We start from the raw sequence: 24,542 nt of genomic DNA, 5'->3' as shown, positions 1-24,542 counted from the left end.
ATCTATGTCCCTGAGAAAGGCTTAGTCAGACCTTGATGCCCCCTGGTCCCTTCTCCCCCTGGTCTGAGGCTGCTGTCCTCAGAATTTGTAACATAGCCATTCCAATGAGGTGGGTTATTCAGTGCCAGTTCTGAAGCTAGAATAGGGATCATCTATGCCTGGAGCAAATCAGTGGGAAACATAACCTTGCATCAACTTTGAAAGACAAATCAGTTGGGTTTTAGAGGAGAGACACCCACAGAATACTGGCAGTCCCCCTTTATTCTGATGGATTATTCTTGCTATGTGCAAGAGTCAGTTGTTTCTATGCTATAGTCCTGAACAGGATTGAAAGCACTGTCCATATCCTTTAAATTTTGGAGTCCTGGGGCAAAGCACTTGTTGCACTGCCCTAGTTGTAGCTATGGTAAAATATAAGATCAGAGGTCCCTTCTTGATCTTCATACCTAACAGCAGTGGAATTCATAGTCCTATCTTTCTTTACTACCTCCTGTATTCCTAAATTTACTGCTAAATGAGAGTAGAAAATATGGATGCTAAAAACCACTGTAGAATGACCTCAGTCTGTGACCATGTCTCATTTAACTCCACAGCCACTAAAATTCTTTCCTTCTAGCCCTTCAAACCTCTCATCCCTGGGAGCAGCTCCTACAGACAGTGGCATGAAGCACTTGATCTGATTATGTTCTATCCTTTCCAGAATGGGTTGAATGGTTTACATCTGGCTTCTAAAGAAGGCCACGTGAAAATGGTGGTCGAGCTTCTGCACAAGGAAATCGTTTTAGAAACCACAACAAAGGTGAGTCACAGAGGGACTGGGGACGCCATAGAAAAGTCAGGACTTCTATCTGTCTAGCTAATACATTGTACCATAAGACAATCCATGTAGTTCATACATTTCACGAGATAGTCCTAACAAATTTGTTTCAATGAGATCATCATTAGCCTTTGGATCTACCATATTGCTTCTCTGAATTACTTGGGTAAATAGAAATGCAAGAACCACACCCATGGCATCACAAACTCTTAGCAGAATTTCATGAGTTGCGTATGTATTTGTCCTCCAGATTATCCATATACTTAGATTTTTAAATGGAAATCTGAAGCCTTTTCCTTGCAGTCTTATGGTTTATAGGGTTGGTTTTTTGTAGGCCCTTGACTGGCCTACCTTTGTGAACAAGAGAGTGCAAACCTCTTATTGTTACAGAAGCCCAATCCCTTCTTATTGTTCTTTCTCTAAAAAGACCTCAATTATTGGACATCCTACTCCCACCCCCACCCCCTTCTAGACGCCCCAGCTTGATTGATGATTCTCTGATCAATCAATCTAGAAGAATTTATTAAGCTTCTCCTTTATGCCAAGCATTATGTTAAATGCTGGGAATACAGAGAAAAACTGTAATATGCCCTTGAGGAGCTCACATTCTATCAGAGAATGATTGTAGGAGAAATTTGGAATATGCAAGTAGATATTGGTGTTCAAGAGAGATGTAACAGTAACAGAGGGGTCTCCCCATGCTAGTGGATTCTAAACTTTAAATTACATGAACAATTCAGGAATGCAATTAACAGAAGTGTGACTATAAAGTAATGAAACTGATTTGTGTGTGTGTCTGTCTTGTGGGTTAACTTCCATTACTCCGTAGTCACACCTCATTCTTTCTATTCCATTCTGATGAACACACAGGTAACTTTCTGAAAAGCAAACTCACTTGGGTTTCCACAATACTGTCTCTTAAGTTCCCTTTTCCCCCCCTCACTTTTCCCTCTTCCTTTCTTTCAATTTTTTCTGTTTTTTTTCTCCTCAAGTTTTTCCCCATCTGCATCTTATTTTTCAGTTTTGCTCTTTATTAAATGGCTTTGCAGGCAGCAGTATCAAGCGGGAAATATTTTGCCGCCTTTAGTGCGGAGAGCCCAGAACAGCATTAGAGAGAAGAGGGTATAATTTATGGTTATGAAGGGAGCCACCAAAATATTGTGACAGTGGAATCATCTCTTTGAGGTAAAATTCTGTAATTTTCATGTCGTTCGCAGAAAGTGAAAAAGAACCTTGCCATGCAGATCTGCAAGGTTTGAGGATGGCTTTGTAAACCTGTGAGGGAGTTTTTCCCCAACCCTGTAGCCAATTTAAATGGTTTCCTCTGTGTCCCTTCTGTGGGATTAAAAAAAAAACTTATTGTTTTTCCCTCTTCTGATGCTATCACCTGCCTTGGGCGCAGGAGCCAAGCCATCTGACAAGGCTCTGAGATACCAGAGACCAAAACTCTCACTCTGGCTAGTTTCCAAGAGCTCCAACGACAGTCTGCTTCATCATTTTTGACTGTCTCTGAATTTCCCTTTTGATGGTTGTTTTTGCAAGCAAACGCTTGGTGTATCCTTCTTTATTTATAGAAATTTCCTAAGCCAATGTGAGTTTCAGAATTTCATGCAGAAGAGGGAGGGGAAGGGTGGTGATGGGGAGAAGTGGAATCTGGGAAACAATTGTCCAAGTCAGGATAGATTTCAAAACACGCAGCATCTCACTGGCATGATGTAAATGCAAAGAAAAACAACAACAAAAAAATATTAAAATCCACTCAACGTGCCCGTAAGCCATGGTTAGTAATTTTTTTTTTTTAAATGTGAAGCATCTGCATTCTCCCTTCCATCCCACACCCCCTAGGAGCTGAGAGCTTCGGCTCCCTGGTGGCTCTGAGGCTGTCCATGAAGACAGACAGCAGAGCAGGGCTGTGCTCCTCCATCATCTTTATTAATCTCCATGGGAGCCTCCCCTCCATTTCCATCCACTCAGCATCGACTGCTGACCCTCCTCCCTTCCACAAGATCTCTTGACTCCCTACAAGTGGAGAAACCGGGTATTTTTGTACATCAAAATACAGCTAAATAATTTTTCCTGGCTCCTTCAAGGGCAGCTGTTACCTCAGGCTGAAAGATCAAGCAGAGAAAGAAGAGCCGCTAGCACGCCCCTTCCCCTGCGACTCTCCCCCTGACCTAGGGGTAGGGTGACCTTGTCCTTGAGCACATGCAGAATGTCTTGGGGGTAAGTCAATTTCCCAGTCTTCCGGTTGCTTTTGTTCCTCCCCCAAGGGTGTTTCAGCACCACTGAGTCCTGGTGTGGACCAGGACCCTCACTAACTCAGTACTGCCCCTCTTGCCAGTTGCCCTTCTCCTCTCTGAAAGTACCCACCTCTGAATAAAATGGGGAGTGGATTTGCCTTGAAGCTGGGAGGTTCTGCTAGTCAGACCCAGGCTCTCCTCTTTCATCCCAGATGGAGAAAAGGGTGTAAACTCCACGGCCCCTCACAGTCACTCTAAGACCTGATTCCTACACTGTTGGCCAACAGACCTGTTTCACTTGGTATAACAAGTGAGCCTCACGCAAGAGCCAAAACCTCTTACAGAAAAAAAAAACGTATAAGAGCTTGGACTTCTATGAAAAATCATTAGTCTCTGCGCATTCAGTTCTTAGTAATGGCCTCTTTGGGTGGGGGGAGGATCCTTTTGCTGATATAGTGGGAGCCCTGTGTAGTGGGAGGTCTGCTGAAAGGAAGACTCATTTCTGGGCTCACCTCCCTGGGTTATAACACAGTGGTACCACTGTTTCTGTCCACCGAGGAGCCTGAGTGGGATGGGATCAAAGGATTGTAGTCCAATACCCTTTCATTCCCACAGCTGAGGTGACCTCAGCAGCCCAGCTTTGACCCTATCAGCTCTTGCAGACATTTATTGAGCACCTGCTATATGTAGACAGCTAAGGTCTATCTCTCCAGATCCTCTTTACTCTCCCACCTAAAGGAAACAAAGAAAGACAGTGGTGGCGGGGCTTGAATGAGGTACTTGGAGAGGAAACAGTTTTAACAGCCAGTGACCCTTCGTGAAATTTACCTTCATTCACCTTTTGTATTTGGATTTTTTAAGAAAGCAATCCTTATAGAGGCACATAGGGCCCTTCACAAATTGTTAAGCACTTCTCTGTCTCTTGCAACAAAGTTTCTTTAGCTACCATATAGATAGTGACTGTATCTTTTGAAAGTCCCTTGATTGTCTGGTCCTAAATTTCCTGTGATCGATTAAGTGTTTAGGCAGCTGTTGGCTAAAATCCATACACTATATATGAGTTGTAAAGAATGAAGTCAGATCACCCCTCTGCTGCTTAAATTACTTAGTAATTGAATGAGCTCAGGTATGGTTCCTGCCCCTGACTTACAAGAACGGACAAATCCAACATCCCCAGCCCTAGTCAGCATCCTAAGGAGGTCACGTAGGTGGTGGTGATCCAACTTCTCCAGAGAATAGGCAGCATTTATTTATATTACGCTTTAAAGGTTTGCAAAGTGCTTTACATTCATATGAACTTGTTTGATCCTCACAATAGGCCTGTGAAGTTGCTATCATTATTACCCCCATCTTATAGGTGAAGAAACAGAGGAAGACAGAGGTTACATGATTTGCCCAGGGTCATGACAGCCAGCTAATAAGTGTCTGAGTTCGGATTTGAACTCAGGCCTTCCTGACTCGAGACCCAGACCTTTATCCACTGTACCATCTAGAATATGCTGATGTGTCCCCATGGGATTCACATGAGAGAAGGAAGAGTTCCCAGGCAGGCAGGCAGCCTGGGTTCCATCACTGCTCAGCAAGCAATGCCTACCAATCCCTCTCCCGCCTTTTGATTTGGTTTTAAATATACCTGGCACCATTTCAGGGCAAGCAAAAAAAAAAGAAAGAAAGAAAGAAAGAAAGAAAATTACTGTCTCTTTCCTGCATCCTGCATGACTTTCTGATCTCTCTATTGTCTCTCCTTATTCTTAAAGAACATTTCTCTCTAGATTCTCATTGCCTTCCTATTTTGCTTCCACTATTCATTCTCTGGCATCTTCTCCTCCCTCATTTGTCTAATTCTTCCCCATTTCATTTGTTCTCATTATAATCAGTTCACATTTTCTTCTTTCTTTTGTTTTTTTCTTTCTCGTTTCTTCTAACATTTTCCTTTCCTATTTCTTAGGTTCTCACCTCGTTCCAATTTTCTCCATATAATCTGAAGCCCACAAACCTCATGTCTTTGTTCTTTCCTTTTCTCTTCTCCCCTTAATTTGCCCTCCTCCCAACTTTCCCGTTCTCTTTGGCCTTCACTTAGGCATGAACTTTTCTTTTTGTTTTTATTATGGGTATTTTTCCCAAGCCTGAGTTCTGAGACCACAGGAACTGGTGGCCTACTCTTTCTGATTGTTCAGGCTTGGCTGAGGGTCCTACGCACATGTCATTATCCAACAGAACCACAGACAGACAAGACAGCAAGAGGGACCGGAGGAAAACATCCTGGTGGGCTTACCCAAGCAGTGGGCATCTGGAGAAATGCTGACTATTTGTCAAGCCAGGAGCAGGAGCATCTCTGTCCAAGAGGAGTGCTGGGGACACACACACACACATACACACACGCACACACATAACCTCTACTCCATCCTCCCATGAAGAAAGTCAATTGAACCCTCTCTTCCTAGACTCATAGAATTTTAGAGGTGGAAGGCACCCTAGAGACTATCTACCTGGCTTCTTTGTCCAAATATATTTGAGGAGTTTTTTTGTGATGTCTGTATGATAAATGACCTTTGTCCTTCCCATCCATGATGTGTTTCAGAAGGGGAACACAGCCTTGCACATTGCTGCCCTAGCAGGTCAAGATGAAGTGGTCCGAGAACTTGTCAACTATGGAGCTAATGTCAATGCACAGTCTCAGGTAACATACTTCCTTTCAACCAACCAAGTCATGTTTTGACTGTCTGGAAGGTAACAGCTTTCTTCTTTGGTTATTCTTCTGCCATCCTCACCCAATTATGTGCTGATGAGGTCCTCCTAAAATAAACACAATCTATATCTTTAATTCTGCCTCCAGGAGTGATTATAACAGGGTTTCCAAGCAACTACTTGCTCTTCCTTCATTTCTATTGTCATCATATTCTGTGAATTTTAAACCACAAGTTTCTGAGCATACCAAAGCTAGATCACCACCATGGGCTTCATCACACTGGGTTGATAGGGTACTGAGGGGTGGGATGGGGCAGGGAAATACCAGAGGTATAACTAGGGCAAAGCAGCTAGGGCTTTGTCCCAGTTGCCAGCATCCCTGATGGGGAAACACTCCTCACAGCAGTCCAGAGAATGTCATCCCCGTTCTTTATAGTGCTGGATTAGCTCATCCTTTTGCAAGGTTGGAGGAAAGGATGAGAACAGTATAAGGTCATAGGTTTGTAGAGGTCAGGAGAAGAGGGTGATAGGAGCTGCCCTCTCTCCAAATATGAACATATATAAAGTCAGATAATTTCTCCAGGAAACTGCGATGGCCCATGCTGTTGTTCCGCCTCTTCAACTAAATTTGCCCTGGGTTCTAGGATTCCTAGATATGACTCTGCTGGGCCAACATTTACTGAGTTGCATCTTGGTTGTATCTCTCTTGTGGCTGAAGTAAGTGAAGACAACAAAATCAGATCAGTGTACACATTGATTAGGACCATGTGAAAGAACGGTATATACACACAAATCATAGCGGTGAATTAGCTAAGACAATGGTAGGAGGCATAAAGGGAGGGAGCAACTGTTGATATAGATATCTATATGTTGATGGTCTTTTTTTCTTTTAATTTGTTGCAAACTTTTAAGTTTTTCTAAATTTTATTACTGTTTAAAATTAAGTTTATAATAAATGGCATATTGAAATGATGGTAATGACAACAACCAAAACCAACTCTCTTCCTCTAACTCCAGGGTACAGGATTTTTCTTAATTCTGTCCCTTTGTCAATTATCAAGTGGTTGGAGGAATCACCTTCCTACCCTAGACAGAGACTTACATTTCTCTGTGTGAAGAAGAATCACAAATCTTCTCTCTCATGCTCTTGAAGACTTTAAGACAAAGATTATGTTTTCCTACAGAAATGGTTTAAGGCCAAAGCAATAAAAAGCAAATTAAGTCAGTCCCTTTTTTAAAAAAGAGAAAGTTAGAAAATAGCCACTCATTTGTGGATATATAAAGTCCAACTCAATAGAAAGTCCTACTTAATAAAAAAAAAATTTTAGAATAAACCTCACTTTAGTTATGGTTGGGTGAGAGAGAAAACAAAATGAAAAAGTGGCAGATGAGCAAAAGAAACTAACAGATACAGAGATAAAGGCAGAGAAAGAAAAATCAAAAGAGTAAAGCATATGCTCTAGCCTTTAAAGAGGGTGCCCCTAAAATCTCTTGACTGCTGTGCATTTTTTGTGACTGTAGACCAATATGGAAGAGCCTTTCTTGGTACCTGATGAAATGGAATTCAAGGCAAACTTCTTAAACCATCTCTGCTTCAAAGAGAGGCTAATAGAGGATCTTACTTTGATGTCCATAATGATTTATTTTCTTGGCTCACAGAAAGGCTTTACGCCCCTCTACATGGCAGCACAGGAAAATCACTTGGAAGTTGTTAAGTTTCTGCTGGAAAATGGAGCAAATCAGAATGTCGCTACAGAAGTAAGTACCTGGGTCAAATGTCATCACCCCTGTTAGTCACGAACCTACTGTGCAAATGTACTTGTCCACATAGATCCATCGATGGTTGGCTACATTTTGATAAAGTCATCACCATGATCAGGAGAAGGATGTTCCTACTGAACATCTGCTTTTTGGAGACCACTGGATTCCCATGGTGATTGTGGGGAAGGTGCCCGGGGAGTAGAATATATGGTTCTTGACCTTCCAGAGTTTGAAGGTAAAGAGAGGAAAAACACTATGAAAGAGTCACTAGAACCCACTATAGCACAAACTGCTAAAGGACAGAATGAGAGAGAGAGAGAGAGAGAGAGAGAGAGAGAGAGAGAGAGAGAGAGACAGAGATAGAGACAGAGATGGAAAAGAGAGAGAGATGGAGAAAGGGAAGGGGAGAGGGAGATATGGAAAAGAGACAGAGAGAAAGAAAGAGAGAGGAAAGAGAAAGGGAAATGGAAAAGAAAAATGGAGATGAAAGGAGGGAGAGGCAAGGAGGAGGGAGTGAGAGAAGAGACAGAGACAGGGAGGGAAAAGAGAAAAAGAGAAAGAAATGTAAAAGAGACAGAGGGAGAAAGAGGAAGGGGGAGGGAGGGAGAGAGAAAGAAAGAGAGAGACAAAGTTGGAGAAAGGAAGATGAGAGTGACAGGGGGAGATGAAAAAGAGAGAAAAGAGAGCTGGAGATTGAAGGAGGGAGGGGAGAGAGAAAAGGGAGAAGGAGAGAGAGGAGACAGGGGGAGGGAGGAAAGAGAGAGAGATATAGAAAAGAGACACACAGAGGGAAGAAGGGGGGAGAGAGAGAGAGAGCTCCCTCCAAGGGCCCTCATTACCAGAAATATCAGAGAATCAAATGCTTGTGGATAACAGTGGTAAACATGAGAGGTGGAAGGGACCTTTAGAGCATTTGGTACACCCCTTCTTTTTTCAAAATAATTCTATCACCTTGGGCAAGTAAATGAACTTCTCAGGGTCTATTTCATCACCTGCAAAATAAGAGATTTCAACCGTATGTTCTCCATGGCACCTCCTAGCTCTAGGTTTTTCAATACAGTGATATAGGACTTTGTGATAACTCTGTTTCCCATCTTCATTCAGTCCTAATTGTGGACATAATCAACTAGAAATCAAAAGACTTCTTCAGAGAGCCTCTAATGTGGTGTTATCAAGTAAACAGAAGTTCTGTCCTGGCAGGCAGTCTGCATGTATGCCCTCTAGTGCCCACGTGTGTGAATTTCCCACAATAAGTCCACTTTGAGTTACTTCATATTTCAAGGAGAGAGGGCCAGCCTGGCAAAAGGTTGTTTCTTGTTGTGGAGAGGGCATTGGGCTAAGCAAAGCATCAGGAGATCTGGGTGGCAAAAAAGAGGGGAAAATTTGGGATTAAGGTAATAAAAAAAACCCTTCCTAATAATCATGCCATCCATAAATAAGATGGCCTGCCTCAGGAGTTGATCAATCAGTTCTCTTTCCTGGAAGGTCTTCAGTTGAAAGGCTGCAATGACCACTTGGTTGGGTAGGCTGTAGAGGGGATTCTTATTCACAGCAATCATAGATTCAGAGCTGGAAGACACCTGGATAAGGAAAAGCCCCAGGGTCCTTAAATGACCTGTCCAAGGTCAGACAGAGAATAAATATCAAAGGTGAGATTTTAATTCAGATCCTTTGACTCAAGTCAGCGCTCTTTCCACTGTACCAAACTGCCTCTTTTCTGGGTTGGATCAGATGGGTCCTTTTGAGGTCCCTTTCAATCCTGAGCTTCTGTGGTTCTTTGACTCCCAGCTCTACTTCTTAATACCTGACGGATCTTAGCTTAGTTACAATGTCTCTGACCCTTTCCCCTCATCTTTAAAAAGAGTAATTGCCCCTAGATTGTCTCCAGGGTTCCTTCCAGCTCTAAAAATCAATTGTAGTTTCTATCATCATCGTTATTCTTAATGACAAGGTTTCAGAGCTGTAAGGCTAACTTGCTTATTTTACAGATGAGGAAACTGAGTGTCAGAAAAGTTATGTGAACTGTTCAAAGTCATATTTGTAGTCAGTCACCCTGCTCCACTTATCTTCTCCTTCTCTCTTCTGGCCAGGATGGCTTCACACCATTGGCTGTGGCGCTGCAGCAGGGCCATGAGAATGTAGTGGCTCACCTGATCAACTACGGGACGAAGGGAAAGGTGCGTCTGCCAGCCCTTCATATCGCAGCCCGGAACGATGACACGAGAACAGCCGCTGTCCTGCTCCAAAATGACCCAAATGCAGATGTGCTGTCCAAGGTATGGGAATGGCACAGCAGATGAATTCAGATGTCTGCACCATTAAATCTGTGGAACAGAGGCACTGTCTAGAGCTACTGAACAGAGGCTCCTTCTTGCAAATAATTTAGAAGATGTTGGGCATGAATTAACCCAGACCAAAGATGAAAATGAATATTATGCAAATTCAGCACCAAAATGGACAACTCCAAACTATATATCACAATTAGCATCATGGTAGAAATTCTACCAGCAAGCAGTGTGTATTTCTTGTCTCCCTGTGTCATCCATAAATTTGTCCAGCCAGATCATTTTGGCCATATGACTGATATAGTGCTGAGTTTTTAATCCTTTCTCTTTTACCCAGCTTGCCTTCTGGCAGAGGCTGCAAAGACAAATGATGAGTAATGACGAGCAATGGGCCAGGGCCACCCTGGACCATAATAGTATATGTTTATCTCACACTAGGCCATTTAGAAAGCACCTTCCTCACAAGAGCCCTGTGAGGAAGATGGTTCAGTTGTTATGCCAGTTTTATAGATGAGGAAAGTGAGGCTCGGAGAGAGAACTTACCCAGGGCCAAACAGTGAGGAAGTATGAGGGTGGAACTCCAAACTGGGTCTTCTGGTTCCCAAGTCCTTGCCCCTTTGGATATTATCATCCTTGTAGGTGAAGAGGATACCACTAACTCCATTCACTCATTTATTCATTCAATATTTATTAGGCCCCCATCAGGCACATGGCACTGTGCTTTGAGTTATCATCATTAGGGTATGTTCACTGAGTTATTTTTGCAGGACCAAGGATGGATTTGCTATTCATATTCTCTCCTTCCTGCTCCCTCTTGTGACCATATGCATGCATTTGCAACATGGTAAGGCAGAGTTAGACAGGTAAATCCCTAGTTCAACAAACAGAAGGGAAAGAACCAACTCACCTGTCTTGGCCTTGTTGGGAAGTAAATAAGCAAGTATTTATTAAGTACTTACTGTGTGCCAGGCACTGTGCTAAGCTCTTTACAAATGTTACCTCATTTGGTCCTCAAAACAACCCTGAGAGATAGGTGCTATTATTATCTCCATTTTACAGTTAGGGAAACTGAGGCAAAGAGAGATGAAGTGACTTGTCCATGGTCACACCACTAGTGTCTCAGGCCAGATGTGAGCTCAGGCATCATTCACTAATCAGCTGAGCTAACTGACCATCAAGTCCGTGAATTGGGTTGAAAAAAATCCCATTTAGATCTTGGATCCTGATAGATAGTGAGCTCTATATACTATGTTTACCTCCAGGAGGATTCCCACATGCCACTAGATAAATGACAAAGGTCATTTGCTATGTTGTAACTCACAAAGCAGGGATCTACCAGTTGGCCCCCCAACAGGAAATATTTTTTTTCTGGCCACAGACTATAGTACATTGGTAGCTCCTCTGATCACAATCGACATCCCCAGGTACTGAGGCAGTCTAGTTGGGATTTCAAGAAGTCAGATTCTACTGATCAGTTTTTCTTCTCTTTGTTCAACAGACAGGATTCACCCCACTCCACATAGCAGCCCACTATGAGAACCTCAATGTGGCCCAATTACTACTAAACCGGGGTGCCAGTGTCAACTTTACTCCCCAGGTAACAAATGAACCGGAGCTCCTCTTGCAATCAGCCTGTGGGGGTCTGGTCTGGGTGTTCTTTCTCACTCTGATAGTTACTGAGATTACTCGTTGGAGAATATTTCAATTTTGCCATTCAACAAATAAATATTTATTAAGGGTCTGTTTTGTGTGAGGCACTATAGTACTTGGTTCTGGACATACAAAGATATGAACAAAACAGACCTGCCTTCACGGAGATTATATTCGACTGGGAAAGAGGGATGCAACATGTACATAAATAAATATAAGGTAATTTGAGGAGGAAGAATGCACAAACAGCTCAGGGTAGGATGGGGAGGAAAGGCTTTCTATAGGAGTTGGCAACTGAGCTGAAGCTTGAGAAAAGCTGGGAATTCCAAGAACTGGAGGTGAAGAGAGAGTGTGTTCCAGGCAAGGAGAGTGTACAAAGGTATGGAAATAGAATGCCAAATGTGAGTAACAGCTAGTAGGTCAGTTTGGTTAGAACATATTGTGTATAAAAAGAAATAGTATGAAATAAGTCTGGAACATAGGTAGGAGCCTTGTTGTAGTGAGCTTTAAATGCCAGGCTGATAAGTTTGTATTTTATCTTAGAGGCAATAGGGAGCTCTTAAAGGTTCCTGAGCAGACGTGTAGCATTGTCAGACCCATTTGTCTAGAAATATTAATTTAGCAGCTGTGTGGAGGATGGATTGGAGAGAGGAGATTGTAGGGGTGGGGGACCTGCCTACTGGAGGCCACATGTGGCCTTCTAGGTCCTTGGGTGTGGCCTTTTGACTGAGTCCAAGTTTTACAGAACAAATATTTTTTTTTCAGCCAAAGACAAGGTTTATTAAAGTTCCGCCATATTAGCCAGACTCTTAAGGAATCTGAACATCTGTGAGCTATTGGCTAGATTGTAAAAATCTGAGCAGTGGCTAGATTATAAGAATCTGAGCAACAAATCCTTTTATTAAGGGGATTTGTTCTGTGAAGTTTGGATTCGTTCAAAGGGCTGCGCTTGAGGACCTAGAGGACTACATGTGGCCTCGAGTCAGCAGGTCCCCCACCCCTGGACAAGAAGCAGGAATACTAACTAGGAAGCTATTAATAGTCAAGTACATCTCTGGTCCCTGCTAAAGTCCTTTTCATCCTTTCTGGCAAGTTCTCTAGGCTTTGGCCCTTTGGTGATAATGGCTTTGTTTGGTGCTAATCTGTTACATTCTCCCTTTGGCTTAATGGGATACACCGATGAGTTTTTTTCTTATCATTGAGTTTTTTATTCCAATTCAGCACACATTCATGGTGTGTATACAGTGTTTACGTACAGCACAAAGCTAGACCCTGAGGCAAATGCAACATTTGGATGAAATATGATCCCTGCCTTCATGGAGCTTATCATCTAGTAAGGGTTATAACACACAGAGAGACAACCATGGTACAGAATAATGTATAAGTACATTAGAGAAGTATGAAGAAAGTATTTTGTGAGGTCTGAAGCAGGAAGCTAGGATTAAGAAAGGCTTTTAATGGAGGTGTTGGTATTAGAGTTGGGCTTAAAACGATGGGTAGGAATCCAACAGTCCTAGATATCAGCAAGGTAATTTTGGCTATGGTATGAGCAAAAGCTTGGAGGTGGGAAAGGACAGGACATGTATAGGATACAGGGAGTAGTATAGCTTGGCAGAAGCGTAGAGATTGGTGTTGGAGAGTGATAGTTCTTATTGTTGTTCGTCCTTCATTCTTGAAGAAGATCAATGACACCGAGAGAGGGAGGTAAGTAAAGCTGAAAAAGAAGGGTGATCACAGATTGTGCAGAGCCTTGAATGCCATATTAGGAAGTTTGCTGGGTAGGTCATAGGGAGTCACCGAAGGTTTGGCAGAAGAGTGCTATCACCAGATCTGTGCAATAAAGATTTGCTGGGACCACTACCACACCACTGCTACAGGAGAGAATTTGGTAAAAAGAGAGTGCCACTTCTTAGGAAGAGTTATCTGGCTGAGTGGGGAGGAAACTCAGAGCTCATCTCAATCAGTTTCAGTTATGGCTGAATGTAACCTGCGTTACCATAGTCAGCCTCGCTGGTTCCGAGTTTTTAGTGTTTTTGAAATACTTGTTAAGGGAAGGAAGACTTCTGCACTAGGCTCAGATTGAATGGGAGCTGCCCTCCCCAGGGCAGTATGTCGCCTGTGTCTAAGATACCACTCTGACTTCTCTTGGTCCCTTCTTTTCCAGAATGGCATCACTCCCCTGCACATTGCTTCTCGCAGAGGGAATGTGATCATGGTACGACTCCTGCTGGATCGTGGGGCTGAGATAGAAACGAGGACCAAGGTAGGTTCTGAGCTTGCTGCGCTCACCAGGGAGCTCGGCTGTGGAAATGCAAGGGGAGGGATTTTTGCACTGGAGGCAGATTCTCTGGATGAGCAGTGGGCTGTCTTGGTGACCTAATTAACAATGCACCAGAAAGGCTAGCAGAACAGTGTGCGGCCACGGTGCAGATGAAGACAAAGAGATCGTCCTTATGGATACAGCAGCATTCCATGTTAATAAAGGGTGGCCATGAGGATTCTCATTATCATCTCTGAGTGGCTTCTGATAATTGGGTTGTTTTTTGTTTGTTTTTTTTTTAAGGATGAATTGACTCCTCTCCACTGTGCAGCTAGAAATGGGCATGTGCGAATCTCAGAGCTCCTGCTGGACCATGGGGCACCCATCCAGGCCAAAACCAAGGTGTGTACCTCATTCATGTTTGAAGGCCCTTTTCCAACGTCAAAATCTGAAGGTTGTATCCAGATTTGCTATTACTATCAATTCCATTCAATACATGTTTATTTAGCATCTTAGTAGATGTTTAGCCTCAGTCACTTACTAACTGTGTGACCCTGAACAAGTCATTTACCTCTCAGTTTCCTCATCTCTAAAATAGGCTGAAGAAGGAAATGGCAAATCACTCCAGTATCTCTAGTGAGAAGACCCCAAATGGAGTAACAAAGAGTTGGACAGGATATAAACAATGGTCAGATGTGCCAGGCACTGTGCTAAGTGCTGGGAATACAAAAAGAGGCAAAAGATTGTCAATAACTCATCTTTATATGCCTTGTTTAGATTTACAAAGCATTTTCCTTACAGTAACTCTATAAAATGGGAATTATAAGTATTCCTAAGATCACAGGTTTAGAACTTAAAGGAAACTTAGAGTCCATTGAGTCCCAACTTCCCATTTTGCAGATGAGGAAACTGAGGCACAGAGAGCTTAAGTGACTTGGTTTAGTGGCCTCTGTTTCTATTTGGTTTTGATACTGCCACCCTACACCATGCTGGCTCCCATCGATAACAAGGGGCCACATTGTGACCTAAAGAGAGAGCCCAGTGCCCTTTCCACCATCCTAGTTCACCTCCACTGTTGTCTGTGAACCTTCTCCTTTAAGAACAGCAGCTCACTTCCAACAACGCTTTGTTAAACTTATGTAGATATGCCTGTATTGTGCCACATCATTCATAAGACCCAAACAAGAGCTTGTGTTGCCAGAGGATTCCTCCCTTTAAAGGGGCAGGGAGACTGTGGCCTTCTCTGCTAGATCTGCTTACCCAGTCCTGGTTCCATCACTGACTTGTCCTGTGACTTTGAACAAGTCACTTGACCTTCTCTGGGCCTCATCCAGAAGATGGGTCCAATAAGGGCATTGCTCAGGATCGTTATAGAGATCAAATGAGTGGTGTTCATACTTTCTTCTTCCTTTCAATCAAAGGGTTAGAGCTGGGTCATAGGATCGTAGAACTAGAGGCCATTTGCCCTGACCCCTTCGTGATGGATAAGGAAACTGGGACCCAGACATAGGAAGTAACCTGCCCAAGGTCCCTCAGGCTGTAAGTGGCAGAGCCAGAATTCAGATTCACATCTCCCGATTCCAAATCCAGCACTTCTTCCTTTGCATCATGTGTGTGAAAGTGCTTTGTACTTCTTTTTTATTCTTTACTATAAAGGATGGCTTTCTAAATAGGGGAGGGCAATGGATATATTTGGAAATGAAGGTAATCTTAAAACAAAAGATATTAATAAAAAAAGTGTTTAAAGAATTTTGGAAAATATAAAGCACCAAGCCAATGGAAGGTAATGTTACTGCCACTATTATTATTATTATTATTATTATTATTAATGTTCATATATGTGAGCGACCCTTTAGAAACTTTTCTTTCTGGGCCTGGATTTTAATCTTCTACCACTATACTATAATGTATATTGTCTATGTTTAATGTCATTTAGCATCAAATTAACCCAACATTAAAACAAAGTGTTGTCACTTTGAATCTATAAACATAAGATGAATATTTACTGACCAAATTGAATTGCCAAGAAACAAAAAGTAAGAATGTAAGAAAAGATGTGTGTGTGTCTGTATATTTAAAACAGCAAAGGGATTTCATCCCAAGTTCCATTGACAGCTAGACAATACAATGGATAGAGAGCCAGGCCCAAGTCAGGAAGACCTGGGTTCAAATGCAACCTCAGACACTTACTAGCTATGTGACCTGGGGGCAAGTCACTTCACTGCTGTTTGCTTCAGTTTCCCCACGTGTGAAATCAGATCAACAATGGCATCTGCCTCCCAGGGTTGTTGTGAGCGTCAAATGAGATAATAATTGTAAAATATTTTACACAGTGCCTGCACACAGTAGGTGCTATGTAAATGGTGGTGGTGGTAGTAGTGGTAGTAGCAGTAGTAGTAATAGTGGTGGTAGTAGTATAAGGAGTGCTAGATTGAGACAGAAGCCCTGGGTATGAGTCTTGGCTTTGACTTCATGCCATCTGTATGGCTTTGGTAGGTCACTCTACCTCTACCTCTTTAGCCTAAATTTCTTCATCTGCATACAGTTCTCACATGCTATCATTCCACTGACAAACATTTGCTGATCTCTTTCCCCAGGTGTTATACTACTATTCATAATCACACTAACACGTGCACAGCATGTTAAAGTTTGCAAAAGTCTTTACAAATATTACATCATTTGATCCTCACAACCCGGAGAGGGAGGTGCTATTATGATCTCCATTGTACAGATGAGAAAATTGAGGCAGATAGGTTAAGTGACTTACCCAGGGTCACACAGCTGGTAAATGTCTGAGGCTGGATTTGAACTTGGGTCTTCCTGACTCTGGGCCTATTGCTCTAGCCACTGCATCAACCTACCTGCCTCATTAGATATTCTAAGCACTGTGATCCAAAGTGACTGCCCCCAGGAAATTTATAGTCTGTAAGGTAAGATACACACACACACACACACACACACATACACTCATGAAAAGTTTTTTTTTAAAGTATCAGGCAGTGAGTGATTAGATGCTAAAGGACTGGAACAGACAAATAGTGTCAATATAGGGACTTGGAGTTGTGATCTCACTGGTAGAGGGAACTGCCAGAGGAGGAAATTCCCTCTACCCATGCAGTTTGTTGTTTTTCAGATGTTTCAGTTGTGTCTAACTCTCTGTGGTCCCTTTTAGGGTTGGTTTGCCATTTCCTTCTCCAGCTCATTTTGCAGATGGGGAAACTGAGGCAAACAAGGTTAAGTGACTTGCCCAGGGTCACATAGCTAGTAAGTGTGGGAGGCTGGATCTGAACTCAGGAAGATGAATCTTCCTGACTCCAAGGTCGGTGCTGCCAGTGATAGACTTTAGAAATCACCTAGTCCACCACCCTCAATGTATAGCGGTCTATATTCAAGACAACTTGAGACCTGGAAAAGACCTTAATTCAGAAAGGACAAGGCCATCCACTGCATCCCAGGCCATCAGCAATCATCCTGATTTTTGTCTTGTTGCTGGAGGGGAGGGCGAGGTTGCTGACTCTGCCCAGCCCTGCCTCACTCCAATCCAATTCACGCACAAGTCAAGACATCACCCTCATGATGTCATTGGTCCCCTTCAAGATCAAAGGACAAGCAACTACAATGAATTGAGGCACAAGAAGCTTAAGTCATTTGTCCTATATCCCACGGGTAGTAAATGGCAACGCCAGATTAGAACCAGTCTCTTTACCTCAAATCCAGTATTCTTTCCACTGGCTCATGTTGCAGGGCATATTCAGCAGACAGGAGAGAGCCTGGCTAGAGTGGAGGTCACGTTTTGGGATGTTTGGAGAGAATCTTGGAAAGGCGGTTCTGAAGTTGCATGTTTTTTTCCTCTCTACCCAGAATGGCTTGTCCCCTATCCACATGGCAGCTCAGGGTGACCATCTAGATTGTGTGCGGCTCCTGCTACAGTACAATGCAGAAATAGACGATATCACCCTGGACCACCTGACGCCTCTCCACGTTGCGGCCCACTGTGGCCACCATCGAGTGGCCAAGGTGCTTTTGGATAAAGGGGCCAAACCCAACTCCAGAGCGCTGGTGAGTGGCAGGACGATGCAAAAGGGTGAGGGCTGAGGGAGAAGTTTTTGTCCTAAAAGTGTCCGTAGCATTTAGCATGAGTTATGGAACATTCGACAGGACTCTGACAATTGTGAATTGTCATCCCTCCTCCACCCAGTTCTAAATGCCCCAATGTCCTGCATTACTACCCTATCCTCCGTGAATACCAGAGGGTGATACGCCCTTATTCAGAGTGAGGTTTTCAACCAGATTGAACCAGGATACTTCATATCAGTTGGCAATTTGCATGGGGAGAGCCTACTCCCAATCTGAGCTGTCATCAGAGAAAAGAAATGTTTCCAGGATCTTTCTGAGTATGTGCCCAGGTCAGACCTTTGCCTTTTTGAAGGGACTCACAGCTCCTAGAAGTGAGTCCAGATCTAGAGCAACAACCCTCCAGAGGTTGTAGGTTATCTTCCCCCCCACCCAAGTTGTTGAAATTATTCTCGGCCCCTCCAGTATGTGGTCAGGAGACTACAGCTCAGCAGGTCTTTAAGTGTTCGTGCCACTCTGCACTGTGTGCCCAGGGACCTAGCTTTGACACTCTGGAAAGAAGGAAGAAAAGGCAAAGGTGTTTGAATTCTCCCTGCCCCACACAAGTTGTTAGCTCATACTACAGAGGCACCCGCTCAATGCAAACCTGATACACAAAATTCTCAATTTATACAAATTATAAAATTGGAAGGAAGAGCTGCATAAATTGCTTTACCAAAGGATTCTTCACTATACAGAAGAATTCAGCAAGGAGTTCCTTAAAGAATATGTTCCCAGCTGGGTGCAGTGGCACACACCTGTAATTAATGGTGCTGATAAATGTTTAACAACTGGCTGTCAGGGCAGGGAGTGAGGGAGGGAATGTATGCATGACACACACTTGTAAGTTTAATCTGCATTATTGACATTTTCTCCATCACTTTATTAAGTCTAGACAATCAGAAAACAATAAATCGAGTCATGATTTGTGGCACTGTTCAATTTCTGAGGTGTGGATCCTCACACTGAAAATTGAGCAGTGAGCTCTCATGAGCGGGTTTGAGCTGGCTCCAGAACACCCCTGCCTATATTCCTTGCTGCAGGGGAGGACAAGCGTGGTGGGTCACTTGAGCTCAGGAGTTCTGAGCTGCAAAAGGGCTAGCACTGACCAGATGTCCACACTAAGTCCAACACCAATAAGGTGAGCTCCCGGGACCAAAAAGTCACCAAGCTGACTAAGAAGGGGTGAGCTGGCTCAAGTCAGAAAAACACAGCAGATTAGTTCAATCAGTATGAGGATCGGGTCCATGATTGGCTGGCCCTACTTTCAGCCTGAGTGAGATAGGGGGACCCAGTTTCAAAACCAAACCCCTTCAAAATCCCAACCTCCCCTAGTATATAAAAAACACGATTAAATTTACCAAAGCACTGATTATTACTTGTTGAGGCACATTTTAGTGCGTCAAGGGAGGCCTACCTGTATGCCGCATGATTTACATCTATTTGCATTTCATATGCGGAAACCTTCTGACTTCATGACTGTGAAGGCTGCAGTCTAGACACAAGGTGACATTCTGTGTTCTTGAATTGGTGTGTGGGCATCTCCTGTCTGACTGTATTGCAGAACGGCTTCACGCCCTTACACATCGCCTGTAAGAAGAATCACATCCGTGTGATGGAGCTGCTGCTGAAGACAGGAGCTTCCCTAGATGCAGTCACCGAGGTAGGTGACTCACTTTCCCGCAGTCAGAGACCATCGAGGATGCGGGCTACCCTTTGGCAGGGTGGAGGTTTCTTGCTCTTCCCTCTGCTTGAGCCCCCAGCCTGGAAGCTTTGGGGATGTGTATCTTATTAGGCAGCCCAGATTTCCTGTCTCTCAGGGACTTGCTCCCCATTCATGGGTGGGTTTGCACAGCTCCCAAGTCCTAAGCTGCTTTACCCTTATGTGAGGTGGGTCATCACAGCAGGTATTTCTCCGCTGGTGCCACAGAACACGTCCCAGCGCAGGGTGAAACACGTCCACAGCTGTCTTCCAGACACTCAGGCCTCCGGGAAGTAGCTTCGGTGTTGTGTCAGTCTTTCAGCCAGATTGTGGATGGTTCCCACTTGGCTTTAATCCTCACTCCTGGTTTATTACCACACCCAGGGCCTTGGGAGTTGCAGGGAATAGGCTATAGTGTCCCCCTCCAAGGACATGCCTCTGGTAGGTAGGACCAACCTCTGGAAACTGATCTTGTCCTGCACTGAGCAAAGGCCACGGGCTCAGGTAGACTCAGGGTGACCAGTGTTTCACCTCAGCCTAGTTGTCCTTCCAGTCCTGCTTGGAAGAAGTGTCCTTTTCCCAAAGGACAACTTGGGCAAGTCACTTCCTTATCTTAGAATTACCTCCCTCCCAGGGTTCCTATGAGGATCAAATCAGATAATAATTGTTAAGTGCTAAGCAGTGTGCCTGGCACATAGTAAGCACTACATAAATGTTAGCTATTATTATTATTATTATTTCACTCCTGCTCTTTGGGAGCTATCAGACCTCCTTAGTTCATCATCTGCTCATTCCCATAAGGCACCAGGGCACAAAATGCAAATTAAACACTCATATACCCAAGAGACAAAGCCACCCCCCCAGCCCCTCAAAAGCCACTGCCAGAGGTTATATAAGGTAAGTATTCTCTCCATTTGGCATTTGCCTAATTAAACAGCGAACTTGTTCTTACATTCCTTTTCTTTGTTGCAGTCTGGACTGACTCCACTCCATGTAGCATCCTTTATGGGGCACCTTCCCATTGTGAAGAACTTCTTCAGAGGGGAGCATCACCTAATGTCTCCAATGTGGTAAGGTCTAGGGCCTGTTAGCTTAGCATCCAGAGACAAGGGAAGAGCTTTAATTAGCTTTGTGAGATCATGTCTCTTGGGATATGAGTATGATTCTCAGAGCGGTAGAACCTTCAGACTGGGGCATGATACCCTTTTTATACTGACTTCCCTTCAAATTAGGTATACAGAAAGAACCTCTGAATGTCGGAGGCGAGCAGAAATATAATGATGGTGAGGGCAGTGTCAGCCTTTTGTTCTGGAGAGCAGCTTGGGAATGACCTATGTAGGTTATCTGAGTACACTTTTAGAGTACATTTAAAGGAAGCTGCATGTAATAGAGATTCACAATTTCATATGCAATTCTCTTTTTTTGTGACTTTTTAAAATGTAATGAAATGTTCCTGTTTGTTCATGTTTAATCATAAAAATAATAAATTGTTTAAAAGAAAGGAAAAAAGAATTCCACTTACATACACTTTTTATTATATCTAGAATATATACATATGCACACACACATGTATGTGTGTGTGTGTGTGTGTGTGTGTGTGTGTGTGTATGCCTGAGTCCAGAATTTAATTTGTTTTAGCTAAGTGGAAGGGAAACCGAATCAGGGGATGACAAAAGGGAATTAATGTGTCTAGCTGTCACCATGAACTCACATTGCCTTAGCTAATTCCTTATGGAAAGCAACTCATCACAAGTTAAGACCCCAAGCTCCCCCATTTCTACTGCTTCTCTGTCCTGTTCTGTATGGACCACTTTGGCTAGGACCACCTAGGACCCATTGCTCCTAGACTCAGGTCACATTTTCCTGCCCAGCCATATTGTACATTTCCATTATACCATCTAATTGCTTGCTCTGTTGATCTCTCTATAACAGCCATTGTGCTTGGCCTGCATTGGCCCCATTTCCATGGGCGTCTTAACCTTCTCTGGTCTTTTCATGACCCACTTGTTCCCAGCCTTCTCCTCACTATCCTAGGGAAGAGGCCATAACACTTTTCCTCCCAAGGCTTCCTAAAATAGAAGAGGTACCTTCTGGGAGAACTCCACCTCTTAAGAATAAAGTCCATAAGACACAATAAGGAAGAACTTGAAAGCTTGCTATGTATCACTGTGGGAATGAACCATCCATGAACACTTGAGAAATTTTTTTGTTTTATAGAAAGTGGAGACACCACTGCATATGGCAGCCAGAGCTGGGCACACAGAAGTAGCCAAATATTTACTCCAGAACAAAGCCAAAGTTAATGCCAAGGCCAAGGTGAGTTCATAAGGCAAAAAAAAAAAGGGAGGGGGTGGTAGGAGAAGGAAGATCAAGAGTTCCATTTCAGTGAAATGCATTTCTTCCTAAGAAAACTTATCCATCACTCTCACTCAGGTTGGGCAAAGGGATTGGCTTTGCAAGCAATTCTTAGGACTATGGGCTCCTAATATTTAAAACTTGAAGGGATCTTAGAGATCATCTAATCCAACCCTCATTTTACAGAAGAGGGAACTGAGGCTTAGAGAGAGAGAGAGAGAGAGAATGACTTAATCCAGAGAGCTCTGCCTCCATCTGACTCATGTTTTATTGATAGCCTTTAATCAAGGGATAGGATTTAGACTTGTAATTTCATTGTTTGAGGAACTCCCAGACGAGGAAACTTCCTCTACCAATGGAGGTAGGCACTCTTTCTTCAACTGAAATAATTAGAGAGGTGCCCAGAGCAGAGTTATCAAACTCATGGCCCACACCAGCATGCAGCAAAACTCCCAACCAGATTAAAAGGTAATTAGGAAATATTTAAGATAAAAAAAATACAGTAAAACATAGGATAATGTCAACTTGTGGTTTTCTAAGCATGTGGCCATTTGTATTTGAGTTTGATGCTATTGGCCTAGGCCATTGAGAAGTGAAATCACTTTCTCAGAGTCACAGAGTCAATACAGGTAATAGGCAGAACTCAAACCCAGCTTTTCCTAACTTTGAAGCCAGGTGTCTGTCTCCCATGCCACAAAGCCTACAGATTCCAAGGAGTCAAAAAGGGAAAGGGGTGATTCCCAGGAATATAAAGAACAGCAACTTTCAGAGATTGTATTCCCAGTGTAACAAGAGCATACGTTATTCGATTCAGAATGACTTGCCCTTGCTTTGAAATAAATGCTAGAGGCATGAGCAAGTCATAGAATAATTGGCAGACTTGTACATTTGACTAAGATCAGGGTCAGTGTTTCCTTCCCCTCCTGCCTGTTGGGGACAGAAGGTTGGCACTATGCACAGTGTGACCTGTGATCTTGGATGTGTGCTATGTGAACAGTGAACCCTGGCTCAGTAACTCAGAGATTTCTGGAGCTGAACAAAGCCCAACAACCCTAGGGTGTAAACAAGAGAGTCCAGTGAAAACATCCCCCTTCCCCTCGAGCAGTTCTGCGTAAGTCTTGGTTCCTGACATCAGGGAAATCCAAAGCAGAGTGGGAAATGGATCATCTGTTAGAGTTTATAGGGCCTCACTTTATAACACTTTCGTGATAGGTGATAGGTAGATAGATAGATGGGTGGATGGATACATACATACAGAGATATATAGGTAGATAGATACATAGAAAGATGATTAATAGGTAAATAGAAAGATTATATATAGGCAAATAGAAAGATGATAATGACAGAAAGATGATAGAAAGATGGTGTATAGATAAATAGAAAAATGATAGATTAAAAGGAAGAAAGAAATAAAGGAAAGAGGAGAAAGAAAGGAACAAAAAGAAAGAAGAGAAGGAAGAAAGGAAGCAAGACAGATATCCATATGTCCCAAAGGACGCATGGAATTACTTAGTATGATTCTCTTTGCTCTTTCTTCATGCCCCGGAGGGAGGCTGCCTGTCACATAAGGCACCTGTCTCCTCACCTGTTTCATTCCTCCCCATTCAGGATGACCAGACCCCACTTCACTGTGCAGCTCGCATAGGTCATACAAACATGGTGAAGCTTCTCCTGGAAAACAATGCCAACCCCAACCTCGCCACGACTGCTGGACACACCCCTCTGCACATCACAGCACGAGAGGGCCATGTGGAAACAGCCTTGGCCCTACTAGAAAAGGAAGCCTCCCAGGCTTGCATGACCAAGGTTTTTATCTCTTTCTCTGTGCCTCTGAGAAACAAATAGGCAAGCGGGTGGCCAGGCTGACTGTGTGGGAGGGGGATCCCTGTCTACTCATCTCTGCCGTCTTGGTGATTCTGAGGACAGCTGGGAAACATTGGCATCCTCAATCTTGGCTCTGTCATGAGAGCTCATAGAATCATAGAAGCTGAGATCTAGAAAGGGACTCCATAAGGCATCTAGTCCAATCCCTATGGGAAGGGTAAATCCCATCTACACATCTTTGACAAGTGGTCATTCAGCCTCTTCTTAAATACCTTGGGAGATGACCTATTCATTTCCTAATTGTTGGGGAGTGTTTCCTTCTGCCAAGCCCCCAATCTGCCCACCTGTGCCTTTTATTTATTGGTTCTGGTTTTGTCCTCTAGAGACAAGCAAAACCAGTCTAATCCCTCTTCCTCGTAATAGCCCTTCAAACATTTAAAGACAGTTATCGTGCCCCTCCTAAGTCACCCCTTCAGGCTAAATAAGTACCCACACCCCAGTCCAGCTTCTTCAACCAGTCCTCCTGATATTGAGTACCTTCCTCATTTCAGTCACTTGCTCACTTAGTCAATCAACCACATTTATTAAGCACCTACCTTGTGCTTTGTGTGAAGCTCTCTGTTAAGCACTGGAGATTCAATGAAAAAGTGGGAACAGACTCTGCCCTCAAGGAACTTTCTCTGCAATTGGAGAGACAACAAATACACACTCCTCCAGATATACTCCAGTTTGTCAACTGGGTAGTTGTCTTCTGTTTCCAAAATGGTACATCAGTACATCAATCAGTGATTAATAACTGGCCGTGTACTAGGTGCCCAGAATTATGCTAGGTTCTGAGGAAAATACA

The 24,542-nt window shown here is 43.4% G+C and overlaps 1 protein-coding gene across 1 annotated transcript in view; it reads left to right on the top strand.

Moving 5' to 3' along the window:
* ANK1 (ankyrin 1) overlaps nt 1–24,542 on the top strand; it is a 187,219-nt gene that overhangs the window by 84,269 nt on the left and 78,408 nt on the right. Inside the window, 13 exon segments of the mRNA XM_078149600.1 lie at nt 701–799; nt 5,639–5,737; nt 7,405–7,503; nt 9,597–9,782; nt 11,290–11,388; nt 13,606–13,704; nt 14,005–14,103; nt 17,563–17,760; nt 19,379–19,477; nt 20,489–20,546; nt 20,549–20,586; nt 21,734–21,832; nt 23,480–23,677. Of these exon segments, the coding sequence (XP_078005726.1) occupies nt 701–799; nt 5,639–5,737; nt 7,405–7,503; nt 9,597–9,782; nt 11,290–11,388; nt 13,606–13,704; nt 14,005–14,103; nt 17,563–17,760; nt 19,379–19,477; nt 20,489–20,546; nt 20,549–20,586; nt 21,734–21,832; nt 23,480–23,677 (1,470 nt within the window).

Source organism: Phascolarctos cinereus, unplaced genomic scaffold (assembly GCF_003287225.1).
Source record: "Phascolarctos cinereus isolate Bilbo 61053 unplaced genomic scaffold, phaCin_HiC Scaffold_2;HRSCAF=192, whole genome shotgun sequence".
In the NCBI taxonomy this organism is placed as follows: Eukaryota; Metazoa; Chordata; class Mammalia; order Diprotodontia; family Phascolarctidae; genus Phascolarctos; species Phascolarctos cinereus.
The sequence above is the reverse complement of the archived record's forward strand: the minus strand, read 5'-3'. Positions and strand labels throughout refer to the sequence as shown.